General features: G+C 33.2%; 1 protein-coding gene across 1 annotated transcript in view; it reads right to left on the bottom strand.

Annotated features, from left to right (window-relative positions):
- Positions 1-13,047, bottom strand: part of LOC145247293 (glucagon-like peptide 1 receptor) — a 567,758-nt gene that overhangs the window by 196,360 nt on the left and 358,351 nt on the right. The window contains exon 3 of the mRNA XM_080108912.1: positions 2,903-3,016. Within this exon, the coding sequence (XP_079965038.1) occupies positions 2,903-3,016 (114 nt within the window). The remainder of the gene's footprint in view (positions 1-2,902; positions 3,017-13,047) is intronic.

Here is a 13,047-nt window from a genome sequence, read left to right as displayed (position 1 = left end):
ACAATAAAGAGTCAAATTTTTACAAAACCAAAAAAAATTTAACAACATACTGACCTTTTTACGTAAGTTATTACGTACGGAGGAGCAATGTTTTTGTTATATCTAGAGACAGTTCCAGATCGAGTAAGGAATTGGTAATTTACGTCCCGGGTTCTTATACTACGCATATAAAAATTGTAAGAAACCTAGGAGAGGTCGAAACTCCGAAAAGCTGCGGAATTGTAGGCATCAAAATAAACTATACAAAATATAACAAAAAGTTTTTTTGAAATTTTTTTCGCGTGCAAGCAATATCTTCTCTTAGAATTGGAAGCCATGTTTAATTTCAGAAGAGTTTCCGATGGGTAGCAACAAGTCTTGACTATGAAAAATTGTCAGTGGGTAGCTGTTCTATACAGGTTATTGACTTTATAATATCGCAAGAAAAGAGCAAAATACTCTTCTCGTGTTGACACGAAAATATTATGTGCTAAAATGCTAAAAGATTCCATTTTTATTGAGCAATTCTGGTTTCTGATTGGTTGCTAGCAGAACGAGGTTCAATTTGATTTGATTAAATAGAATATCTCAAATATCAAGGATCATACCCCATTACATATTCTTTGGAATTGTAGTCTCCTTGAGTCTCCTTTCTGTTTCGGCTTCTTGGAGATTGGGTAGAAAAGTAGCAGTCAAGAATCCGTTCTTGACAATCAGCTCCACAGGTGTGAAACCAGGAACTGGCCTAGTACGTGTCGGACTTAGGTACGCCCAGTCCTTGCCACCCGGCTTTCAGTTGGAGTAAATTCATTGCTTACTGCCTGAGGCGCCCCGACTGAAGAATGCAGATGGGGATGCTCAGGCAATTTTTGCTAGGCAAGAGTGCCCTTCCTTTAGGGGAGCTTGCTTGACGCCCCATTTTCTGGACCTTGTATCACACAAAGCTGTGGTGGGCATCATCAAAATATCTACCCCATTACATATATAAAAAAATATTGCAACATCTTCATTGCAGAGTTTCAACCAGGTGCCAATCGTCGGAAAACAAAGGAACTGTAAAAGAAGGTATGTCCCCTTTATTCGCCACGCGGCCAAGAATATGTTTTTTCCATTCTTTTTTTATGAACTTTTACGAAGGTGTAAAACACACGAGAACTCACGCACTCACTCAATGGAAACGAAGTATGTATGTTATAATTATATTCATTTTTTTGTGTCAGTGTATGCACACCACGAGACGAAAGGAGTCTGCGTATAACATTCATACTTAAAAAAGACTGCATATGCACACAATAGACGATACGTCTCGAGTAAAAACACACGCATGAACCTTATATTGTACGAGGGGCGTGCAATAAGTAATGCCCCTGACCCACTTCCCATAGAGTAGAGCAACGAAACTTGGCACAGTTATTAGTCTTTCTCTAAACAGGAACCACCCAGAGTTATGCATTTTTCCTATCGTTTGATGCAGCTCTGGACACTGTTTTTGTAGAACACCCCAGGTTGGTCCTCCAACCACGACGTGACTTCAGAAATCAAGACTGCATCATTTGGGAAACGCTTTCCTTTCGAAAACAACTTCCTGGCTGGGAAGAGGTGAAAGTCAGATCAGAGGGTGCAAGGTCAGGAGAGTAGGGGGATGGGGAAGGATTTCATAACCACACACCCGTGCTTTTGATCTGGCGACATGCGAGTTGTGGACCGGAGCGTTGTCCTACAGAAGCAGGGTGCCTTTGCTGATCTTGCCCCGCATCTTGATTTTGATAGCTTCCCTTAATTTCCTCAAAAGTGAAGTATAATAGGCTCCTGTAATTGTGGTACCTTTTGCCAGGAAATATATCATCACTACTCCGTCCCGGTCGCAGAAGACTGTGAGCATGACGTTGCCAGCGGAGGGCTGCATCCTTGCCTTCTTTGGAGGTGGTGAGTCCAAGTGCTTCTACTGCATTGACTGGGCTTTGGTCTCTTGATCATAGTGATGGACCCAGGTTTCACCCTGTGTAATCAGTCTTTTGAAAAACTTTGACTCATCTTCTTGGCACATCTCCAAATTCATCTTCGAGCACTCGACGCGTTCTCGCTTCTGGAATGGTGTGAGCAACCTGGGAATCCATCTGGCAGACACCTTATGCATATGCAAATGGTCATGAATGATAGTTTCAACAGACCCTGTACTAATCTTGATATCTTGGGCTATTTGGCGAATGGTAATGTGCCGGTCTTCCAAAATGGCAGCCTCAACTTGACGGACAAATGCCTCATCAATGGCAGAAGGGGGGAGACCAGGTCTGGGGACCGTTTCCACAGACTTCCGGCCATGTTTGAATTCACGATGGCTGCGTTTTACAAGGTCATATGACGGGGCATTATCACGATAAGTTTCTTTCATTTCATCAAAAGTCTCCTGTGGTGTGCGCCCTTTCACATACAAAAACCGGATCACTGCTCGATATTCAACAGGCTCCATTTCACACCTGACTCAGTTTAAACACCTGTAAAACAGAAACCGCAATTACTTCAGAGCTGTAATGTGCCACATAACCCGTAGAGATATAAATCATTGCACATGCAAAATCAGCTAGATCAGACAACTAGAAGTGGGTCAGGGGCATTACGTATTGCACGCCTCTCGTACATGTTGATCCTCGCAAATATACACCAGCTATATAACATTACCATCAACGATTAATCCGAGAACCATGAGTGAATCATGCTTCTCTGGCGTGATACATGTTGCCATGAAAAACTGATGTTTCTGACCAGTATCTTCTTCGTTACAATTTTTAAAGAAATTAATGCTTTTTAATAGATATTTTTTAATAGATGTTTTTTTAATATATGTTTTTTAATAGATGTTTTTTAATAGATATTTTTTAATAGATATTTTTTAATAGATGCTTAAAAAGCAAATGCTACTTACTGTTATTATTAAAGCCGTTAATATATGATGGGCATCGCTGCTTCACAACTGTTGATGCAGGACTGTCATCCCAACACATGACGTTGTCCCAAGTTCGATTACACCAGAGGCCGCCTATAATGATAAAACAAATAAAAAATCATTTCTATGAACATTATATTTAGTTTAGTTGTAGAATTGAACATAACTATTAATACTTTGGTACATAGGGCCCTCATGATTTGTTCGCCTAACAGATTAGACGCCGAACTCGATAAGATCAGGGAAATATTCCTCAATAATGGTTATCCTGTTGACCTTATTGATGACTGTATTTTCAAAAAGGTTGCTGATTTTAAATCCCCTAAAAAGTTTGGACCCTTGAAATGCCCGGTTTATTTAAAATTATTGTGGATTGGGGAAAAGAGTAATATACTTTCCAAACAGATTCGCAGAAGTATTTACGACTGCTTTTATCCTGTGTCCTTGCGTTTGGTATATACTACGAGACCTGCTTTTCCGTCTTTTCGTAAGGATAGTTTGCCTTACATCCAAAGTACTAATATTGTATATCAATTAAAATGCCAGTGCGATGCTGGTTATGTTGGGCGAACATCCTTGCATCTTTTGACTCGTATAAACCAGCATGTTCCATCGAAGATCAGACAAGGGAGGATGGGGTCTGGTGGTCTCCCTCCTTATACAGCCTTGGTTTCTGCTATTAGCCAGCATTTGGTTGACAACCCTTGCTGTGCCGATAGATATAAAATAGAATGGTTCGAGGTGCTACATAGAGCGGCCTCCAGAAACCATTTAAAGACTTTGGAGTCTGTCTCTATTGCGGTGCGTCAACCTTCTTTGTGCCGGCAAAAGGAAACATCCAACGCATTGTTTCTCTTTGGGGAACGTTGAATCTTTTCTCTCGTTTTTTTTTCACCTCGTTGGGCCAATATTTTAATCGTTTTTAAATGTTAATAAATTTATTTTAGTATCCCCGTACTTTTGGAACATTCAATAAGTTCCCCATTAGAACTCTTTATTTTCGACATAATATTATTTTGTACCTATCGATTTTCTCCTGACGAGATGATAGCCGAAAGGAAGATTTCCGAATTCGACAAGATACACTCGAAGAATGTCGGCGGTTACATGGCCGGAAGGTCGTGAAAATAACATTTAGAATAAGAACAGAAGTCTGAATAATCCCCAAATATATGAATTATCAATCCTTTAAAAAAAAAAACACACACACACACAAAAAAAATACAAAAAAACATAAACATAGTCAATGTTATTATTTTTAGATTTGGTTTAATGTTAATAAATTTGATGGTTGGGAAGAGCTTCTTCTGACTTTTAATTCTTGTTGTTTGAGTTTATGTTTAGTTATTATTATGTTTATAACTGATACGTTTTTTTTTCTTTTATAGATCTGGATCATTGTTAGTGGGCAATAAAGTTTTGCAGAACAAATAGAATTCATTTATTGTCGAGATCTTCCATCGGGCAAAATTGAATGTGAAAAAAAAAAAAAAATGAAATGAAAAAGAAAAAAAAAAATAATCGGATGATTTTTTTTGTTTTGTGTTGCAAAAAGACAGAATTTTTTTTTCTTAGTATTGAATCGTCATAATTTCTTCTTTTATTTGTCTTTCTAATTTATTAAACAATAATAGATTGCAAAGAACATTAAAAGAATAGAAAACACAGTTTAAACGTGGAACTGTTTAAAGAAAACATTTCCGATCAAAAAGGGAGAAAAAGATAATTACGAAACGGTGTCGAAGTACATGGATTCTAAATGAAAAGATCCTGCGCAACAGATACATGATGTGTGCCGAGCGAATATCAGAGCATACACAGCGGCTAATACCACCCATCGTTGGGAACCATATGCACGTTCAAAACCAGTAGGACCTTGTGCAATGAAATGTCATAATCATAATCGCCAATTCGATAAATACGTGGCAACGAAGAAATACGCCCCGCAACAGGAAGTTTCCACGAAAATATATCCCGGTGCAACTGTCAGCGTCCAAGCTGATGATCTATACTGACATGAAACTCCGTCATCAAACTGCCGCCTAAACACCATAAACTACACCACATGACATGGCAACGCCATCATCACAACTAACAGATAGAACTCAAGGCGATCTATCAAGGCTAACTCTCTCACCCAGCCTGTGATCGCACTGGAGGAAGCAAATACCCTACCAAGTAACTCGCCGGTACTGGGAACCACTCCATGATAACGGAAACAATCGACTGTTGCTGAACTCACTGTCAACAAGCTGAACCCACGCGACTAAGACCGGAGATCCATCGATTCCTCCCACACTCCTGCTGTGCTACGGATGTTGAGAAGATCGAGTCGATTTTAGAAGGCACAGGAGTGGTTAAAAACTGTATAAAAATGATTGGGACCCTACACGACGTCTGATTCTATGTTCCGATCTTCATGTCTCTTTAACGTTTACCTCATCACTGACATTTTTGGTAGCAGTCTTTGTGAATTTTGGACCTACTGTTCACACTTGTATTCATACAAACACTTGTGGGTAGATATAGGATTACAATCTTTACTGCTCTTTTTTAACTGTTACGTTTATATCTTTTGTAAACTTTTATCACTGTCAGTAAACAATAAATGTTTGTAGAACAGACTTCGGTCTTATTTAAAGTCTGTATCAATTCTACGTAGAGATATTTATGATTATTCTTGTAACCATGTTTTATTTGACAATTTGTTCTTGTTCTGTGTGTAAAAGAAACGTTATTGAATCGATTTTATAATAATGCTTTCTATTAAAATTATTTGAAACATCGATTTATCCGTTCCCATTATTTATAAACTTACTTCCTCTCTTTTTATAAAAATTGAGTATAGATATGATACCTCCACGGCGTATACTTATATCTACGTTAAAATTATTTTGTCCGTTTTTCTTGGAATTAACACAGTACCCGCTAAATAATCTTTGTTTACGTCATCTTAATTCAACCTGATATTAAAGACTTTAATCCAATTCGCGATCACGGATTAAAAAAGAGAAATGGAGAACAGATAATGGAAATAAAAGATGGATAATGAGAAAAATAATAGAAATAACAAGAAAGATAATAAATCATTTTTCAATCCAGAATCACAAATTATCAATGTAAAGATGTGAATAATTGTCGACAGAATTACGAATTAGGGTTAAATTAATAGTTTTCTCCTTTTTGCTTGTCTTTAGAACATGTTGTGATATGACAATCTCTCAATTTTACGCAGTCATCTATGTACAAGTTAGAAAAGCATTCCATCCAAGGCATGAACATTGTTAAACAAAATCGTTTTACTATAGGCTTTAAAAATAAAGGTACAAGATTCAATTTGTAATGTATTTATCGTTAAAGTGCACTTTTATAAATTTTACAAAGTAAGGTATAAAAACTTTATTAAATTGAATCATAAAATTACCTTGGATTTATTTTATGTAGTGTACATTCTGTTGCACTTTAAAAAATTAATTGCAAATTTTATATCTATATCATTAATTGCTAGATGAAAGATAATGTTTTTAAATTGCAATAAAATGTACGTTACATAAAATAAATCCAAGGTAATTTTTTGATTCAATTAAAATTTTTTAAATCTTCTTTCAGAATATAAAATTTTTAAAATTTAATAAGGAACATATTTAATATAGGTTTCATTAACAAATATTCAGTACATAACGAGAAAAATAGAGATGAAAATTTCAAAAGGATTGTGTAACTGGTTACGGTCAATAGTAGTCCTCGCCAGCGAAAGTCTTTGTTATTGTTATTCTATTATTATTATTATTATTATTATTATTATTATTATTATTATTATTATTATTATTATTATTATTATTATTATTATTATTATTATTCATCTGATTCTATGTTCCGATCTACACGTCTCTTTAACGTTTACCTCATCTTTGACATTTTTGGTAGCAGTCTTTGTGAATTTTGGATCTACTGCTCACACTTGTATTCACACAAACACTTGTGGGTAGATATAGGATTACTATCTTTACTGCTCTTTGTTAACTGTAACGTTTCTATCTTTTGTATACTTTTATCACTGTCAGTAAACAATAAACGTTTGTAAAACAGACTTCGGTCTTATTTAAAGTCTGTATCAATTCTACGTAGAGATATTTATGATTATTCTTGTAACCATGTTTTATTTGACAATTTGTTCTTGTACTGTGTGTAAAAGAAAAGTTATTGAATTGATTTTATAATAATGCTTTCTATTAAAATTATTTGAAACATCGATTTATCCGTTCCCATTATTTATAAACTTACTTCCTCTCTTTCTATAAAAATTTAGTATAGATATGATACCTCCACGGCGTATACTTATATCTACGTTAAAATTATTTTGTCTGTTTTTCTTGGAATTAACACAGTACCCGCTAAATAATCTTTGTTTACGTCATCTTAATTCAACCTGATATTAAAGACTTTAATCCAATTCGCGATCACGGATTAAAAAAAGAAAAATGGAGAAAAGATAATGGAAATAAAAGATGGATAATGAGAAAAATAATAGAAATAACAAGAAAGATAAGAAATCCTTTTTTCAATCCAGAATCACAAATTATCAATGTAAAGATGTGAATAATTGTCGACAGAATTACGAATTAGGGTCAAATTAATAGTTTTCTCCTTTTTGCTTGTCTTTAGAACATGTTGTGATATGACAATCTCTCAATTTTACGCAGTCATCTATGTACAAGTTAGAAAAGCATTCCATCCAAGGCATGAACATTGTTAAACAAAATCGTTTTACTATAGGCTTTAAAAATAAAGGTACCAGATTCAATTTGAAATTTATTTATCTTCAAAGTGCACTTTTATAAATTTTACAAAGTAAGGTATAAAAACTTTATTAAATTGAATCATAAAATTACCTTGGATTTATTTTATGTAGTGTACATTCTGTTGCACTTTAAAAAATTAATTGCAAATTTTATATCTATATCATTAATTGCTAGATGAAAGATAATGTTTTTAAATTGCAATAAAATGTACATTACATAAAATAAATCCAAGGTAATTTTTTGATTCAATTAAAATTTTTAAAATCTTCTTTCAGAATATAAAATCTTTAAAATTTAATAAGGAACATATTTAATATAAGTTTCATTAACAAATATTCAGTACATAACGAGAAAAATAGAGATGGAAATTTCAAAAGGATTGTATAACTGGTTACGGTCAATAGTAGTCCTCGCCAGCGAAAGTCTTTGTTATTGTTATTCTATTATTATTATTATTATTATTATTATTATTATTATTATTATTATTATTATAATATTATTATTATTATTATTATTATTCATCTGATTCTATGTTCCGATCTACACGTCTCTTTAACGTTTACCTCATCTTTGACATTTTTGGTAGCAGTCTTTGTGAATTTTGGATCTACTGCTCACACTTGTATTCACACAAACACTTGTGGGTAGATATAGGATTACTATCTTTACTGCTCTTTGTTAACTGTTACGTTTCTATCTTTTGTAAACTTTTATCACTGTCAGTAAACAATAAACGTTTGTAAAACAGACTTCGGTCTTATTTAAAGTCTGTATCAATTCTACGTAGAGATATTTATGATTATTCTTGTAACCATGTTTTATTTGACAATTTGTTCTTGTACTGTGTGTAAAAGAAACGTTATTGAATTGATTTTATAATAATGCTTTCTATTAAAATTATTTGAAACATCGATTTATCCGTTCCCATTATTTATAAACTTACTTCCTCTCTTTCTATAAAAATTGAGTATAGATATGATACCTCCACGGCGTATACTTATATCTACGTTAAAATTATTTTGTCTGTTTTTCTTGGAATTAACACAGTACCCGCTAAATAATCTTTGTTTACGTCATCTTAATTCAACCTGATATTAAAGACTTTAATCCAATTCGCGATCACGGATTAAAAAAAGAAAAATGGAGAAAAGATAATGGAAATAAAAGATGGATAATGAGAAAAATAATAGAAATAACAAGAAAGATAAGAAATCCTTTTTTCAATCCAGAATCACAAATTATCAATGTAAAGATGTGAATAATTGTCGACAGAATTACGAATTAGGGTCAAATTAATAGTTTTCTCCTTTTTGCTTGTCTTTAGAACATGTTGTGATATGACAATCTCTCAATTTTACGCAGTCATCTATGTACAAGTTAGAAAAGCATTCCATCCAAGGCATGAACATTGTTAAACAAAATCGTTTTACTATAGGCTTTAAAAATAAAGGTACAAGATTCAATTTGTAAATTTATTTATCTTCAAAGTGCACTTTTATAAATTTTACAAAGTAAGGTATAAAAACTTAATTAAATTGAATCATAAAATTACCTTGGATTTATTTTATGTAGTGTACATTCTGTTGCACTTTAAAAAATTAATTGCAAATTTTATATCTATATCATTAATTGCTAGATGAAAGATAATGTTTTTAAATTGCAATAAAATGTACATTATATAAAATAAATCCAAGGTAATTTTTTGATTCAATTATAATTTTTAAAATCGTCTTTCAGAATATAAAATATTTAAAATTTAATAAGTAACATATTTAATATAGGTTTCATTAACAAATATTCAGTACATAACGAGAAAAATAGAGATGAAAATTGTAAAAGGATTGTATAACTGGTTACGGTCAATAGTAGTCCTCGCCAGCGAAAGTCTTTGTTATTGTTATTCTATTATTGTTATTTAAAACATTTTGTGTCCTGCTCTTTCTCGCGAGGACTAATTAATACCACCGTACCTTTAACGCACGTACGTGTGTTACGGTTTCTTTATTATACATTTCTCGATTAGGAGATCCTATTTATTAAAAAAGAAGGATAGAAAATGATAACATACTACGAATATTACATTAGTATATAAATACACTAATTTGATGTTCGTCGTATGTTATCACCTTCTACCCTCCTTTTTAAGAAATAGGATCTTCCGATTCCCGAAGACGCAATGTAAAAAAATGCATTAAATAAAATTAAAAAAAAAATTGATGTCGTACGTGAAACTAAAATATATCTTCTTGATCCTCTGGCTAATAATCAAGGGTATTATCTATTGTGCGTAAAGATGACATAATGATATCATTGGCCTTCTGTGCACGCCGGGTGTCCATAAAATGAAAATATGTCACAGACTCCTATAAGAATATCAAAGAAAACCGTAATAACCAGATATATTCTCACACTATATTGACCAGATTACTTAGATAAATACTTTTACAGTTTTAACAGCAGAGCTAGATATTATCGATAGAAGCTTTATTCACGTTGAATGTTTACGGAGTTCCTAGCAGACATATAAAAGATGGCGGTGTGGAATTTCCACATGTCATGCTAGTGTTCCTTATTGTTGCATTCAGCAAGATTTTTTGAAGCAGTAGAGGGCTGACAAGGTAGAGTTGCAGCGTATCGTCCTTCCTCCCACATTCGCAGATGGTTGTGTAAGTTTGGTAGACCGATCCAGCTATAGCAGCTTTTGATCGCCCTATTCCATGTAATCAGGCGATTGAGTGTTTTCTACTGGAGCGAAAATGACGTTTCTGAATTTTGGAGATGAGGATTATTCGCATTATTTGGAAGGATCCGTGGCGCAGTGGTTAGAGTACTTGGAAAAAATCAGTTCTACAACCGATATTCTCTTGAAGGTTGAAGGTTCAATTCTAAGTCTTGGCGGGCGAAAAATACAATTACGAATTACTTAGGACCTCTATGCAGTCATGGCTGACGGAACAAGAGCATGCTACTCTCGTGAACATAATAAAGGGCTCCGTTCCAAATTCCCGGGTTCTACAAGATACACCTGATGAAGGTCGGAGGTTACATCGATCGAAACGTTGTGAAAATTACACTTAAGATGCGAACAGTAGTTCGATGAATCCAAATAATATGGAATGAGAGTGTTTCTGAAATAGGGGAAGGTCCTCAGGAGGAATATGTTCATGGCAGTAACTTTTTTTTTTTTTTTTACTAATCGTGCTTTTGACCTATTTACGTCATGGAAAAGGTATATTTTGGCTTTTAAAATTATATTTCTATCAGAAATCTTTGTTCATTTTTATTTTTCCCTTAAATACATCCACAGATGAACCGTGTTCAAACATTTATCTTACCTAATAAAATTACATGTGCAGAGAGAGTTGGAATTCAAGGCAAGGCTATCTTCGTAGTACAGTATTATTCGTGAAATTTAAGAAGAAACGTTCGTGTTTTGCAAGTTAGACAGGGACGTGTAAGAACCATAACAAAGATCGGAAAGAGATGAAAAGAAAAAGTGTATTTCAAGTAGCGAGGAAATCCTATACCTTACTACGTCAGCGGAGTTTCAGTAAAGGAGATTGTTGTACATAGAAAAAAAAAAAAAAACGTCATAAATGTTAACCTAAAATGATTTATTTTTGAATCTCTATTGTGTTCTTATCAACTGGGGAAAATACTGCTCGTAATAGCTACATCAACGAGTCCATATTTTAGCTTTATTTGCATCCGTGGCACCTTGTCAGAGGCGAAACTATTGTGGTTTGGCATGTACCTCTGCATTTAAGCCGTGTTTAAGACATTATGGTTATAATATACTAGCAGATTGCCCGGCGTTACCCGGTTATACGATACGCTTACATATGATATTTTAATTTATGAAAATTACGTATTAGTGAGTTGAAACTAACACACACACATATATGTATGTACATATATACCGATATTTCTCTCTCTCTCTCTCTCTCTCTCTCTCTCTATATATATATATATATATATATATATATATATATAGTTGTTGTTTTGTTTTGGTTTTAGCGATATGTTTTGAATGAATTCAATTATTTACGAAAGTGCATTTTTTCCTAAATGCGAGTTGGGAATAATTTTCCCTTTTTAACCAATTTGGTACCCCCACATGGGGAGCGGTATATATATATATATATATATATATATATATAAATATATATATATATATATATGCGTCTAGATATAATACAGAGAGTAAGGATTGAAGGCAGAGACTTGTATGTTTTGGATTCGATTCTAGCTGATCAGAATGGGTATGTTTGATCTGGCAGAACAGTGGTTCATTAAAATTGTGGGGTCTGCATTCACGCCTGGTCCACAAAGTATGGAAATAAAAAATTAAAAAAAAAACGTTTACAAGTGTTTTTGATATAGATGTACATAAGAATACTTTGATAAGTATGTTTTAACTTAAATAGGGATGGTATAATAAAATTGTGGGGTGTGCATCCGCGCCTGGACTCCATAGATTGGAAATAGGCACAAACTTTAATAAAGACTTTTTATATGTTCCTGTGTAAGTGTACTTTGATAATTATGTTTCTGTTTGAATAAGCATGGTATAATAAAATTATGGGGTGTTCGTTCGCACCTGACCTCCGTAGAATGGAAATATGTCACAAAGTTTAACAAGTTTTTTTTTAATACAGCATATTGTGATAAGTGTTTCAGTGTGAACAGGTATGGTAAAATAAATTATGGGGTTTGTCTATTTTATTTTTACTTTGATCATATTTTGCTCTGGTTTTGATACCCCCAAATTCAACCCAAATTTACAACTCTTCCTTTTCATAACCTATCATACTTTCATAAATCAGAGTCCATTTTTTGTAGGCTGTTTTTGAACCCAGTCAACGACGGGTACTTTTGTTAATATATATATAAAACTGATATATATATATATATATATATATATATATATATATATATATATATATATATATATATATTCAGTAATGTGATTTATAATTTAAAATTCAAATTAGAATTAAATTAAAAACCCGTTTCACAAGAAGGAGCAACAACAAAGTCAATAATTTGTACGATCGTTTCGGAAAACAATGTTTTTACTGTGGTCGACATTAAGCCACGGACAATAATTTTTACATATAGTATTTATAAAAAACAAAGTTTCCTCATCATCAAAAGTATTGGGAAGGGTTTTTAATATATGTAAAAGACACCATAGCATTAAAAGTAAGGCAGATGTATCTTTTAATTCTTCGCCTTTTGAAATCAGCAATTAAGATCAAAGTATTCATATGGATGTCTATTGTAGCTTTTCAACTTTTTATATATATATATATATATATA

Source organism: Euprymna scolopes, chromosome 25, assembly GCF_053919585.1.
Source record: "Euprymna scolopes isolate OS-2025 chromosome 25, ASM5391958v1, whole genome shotgun sequence".
Lineage (NCBI taxonomy): Eukaryota > Metazoa > Mollusca > Cephalopoda > Sepiida > Sepiolidae > Euprymna > Euprymna scolopes.
This window is presented reverse-complemented; position numbering and strand designations above follow the sequence as displayed.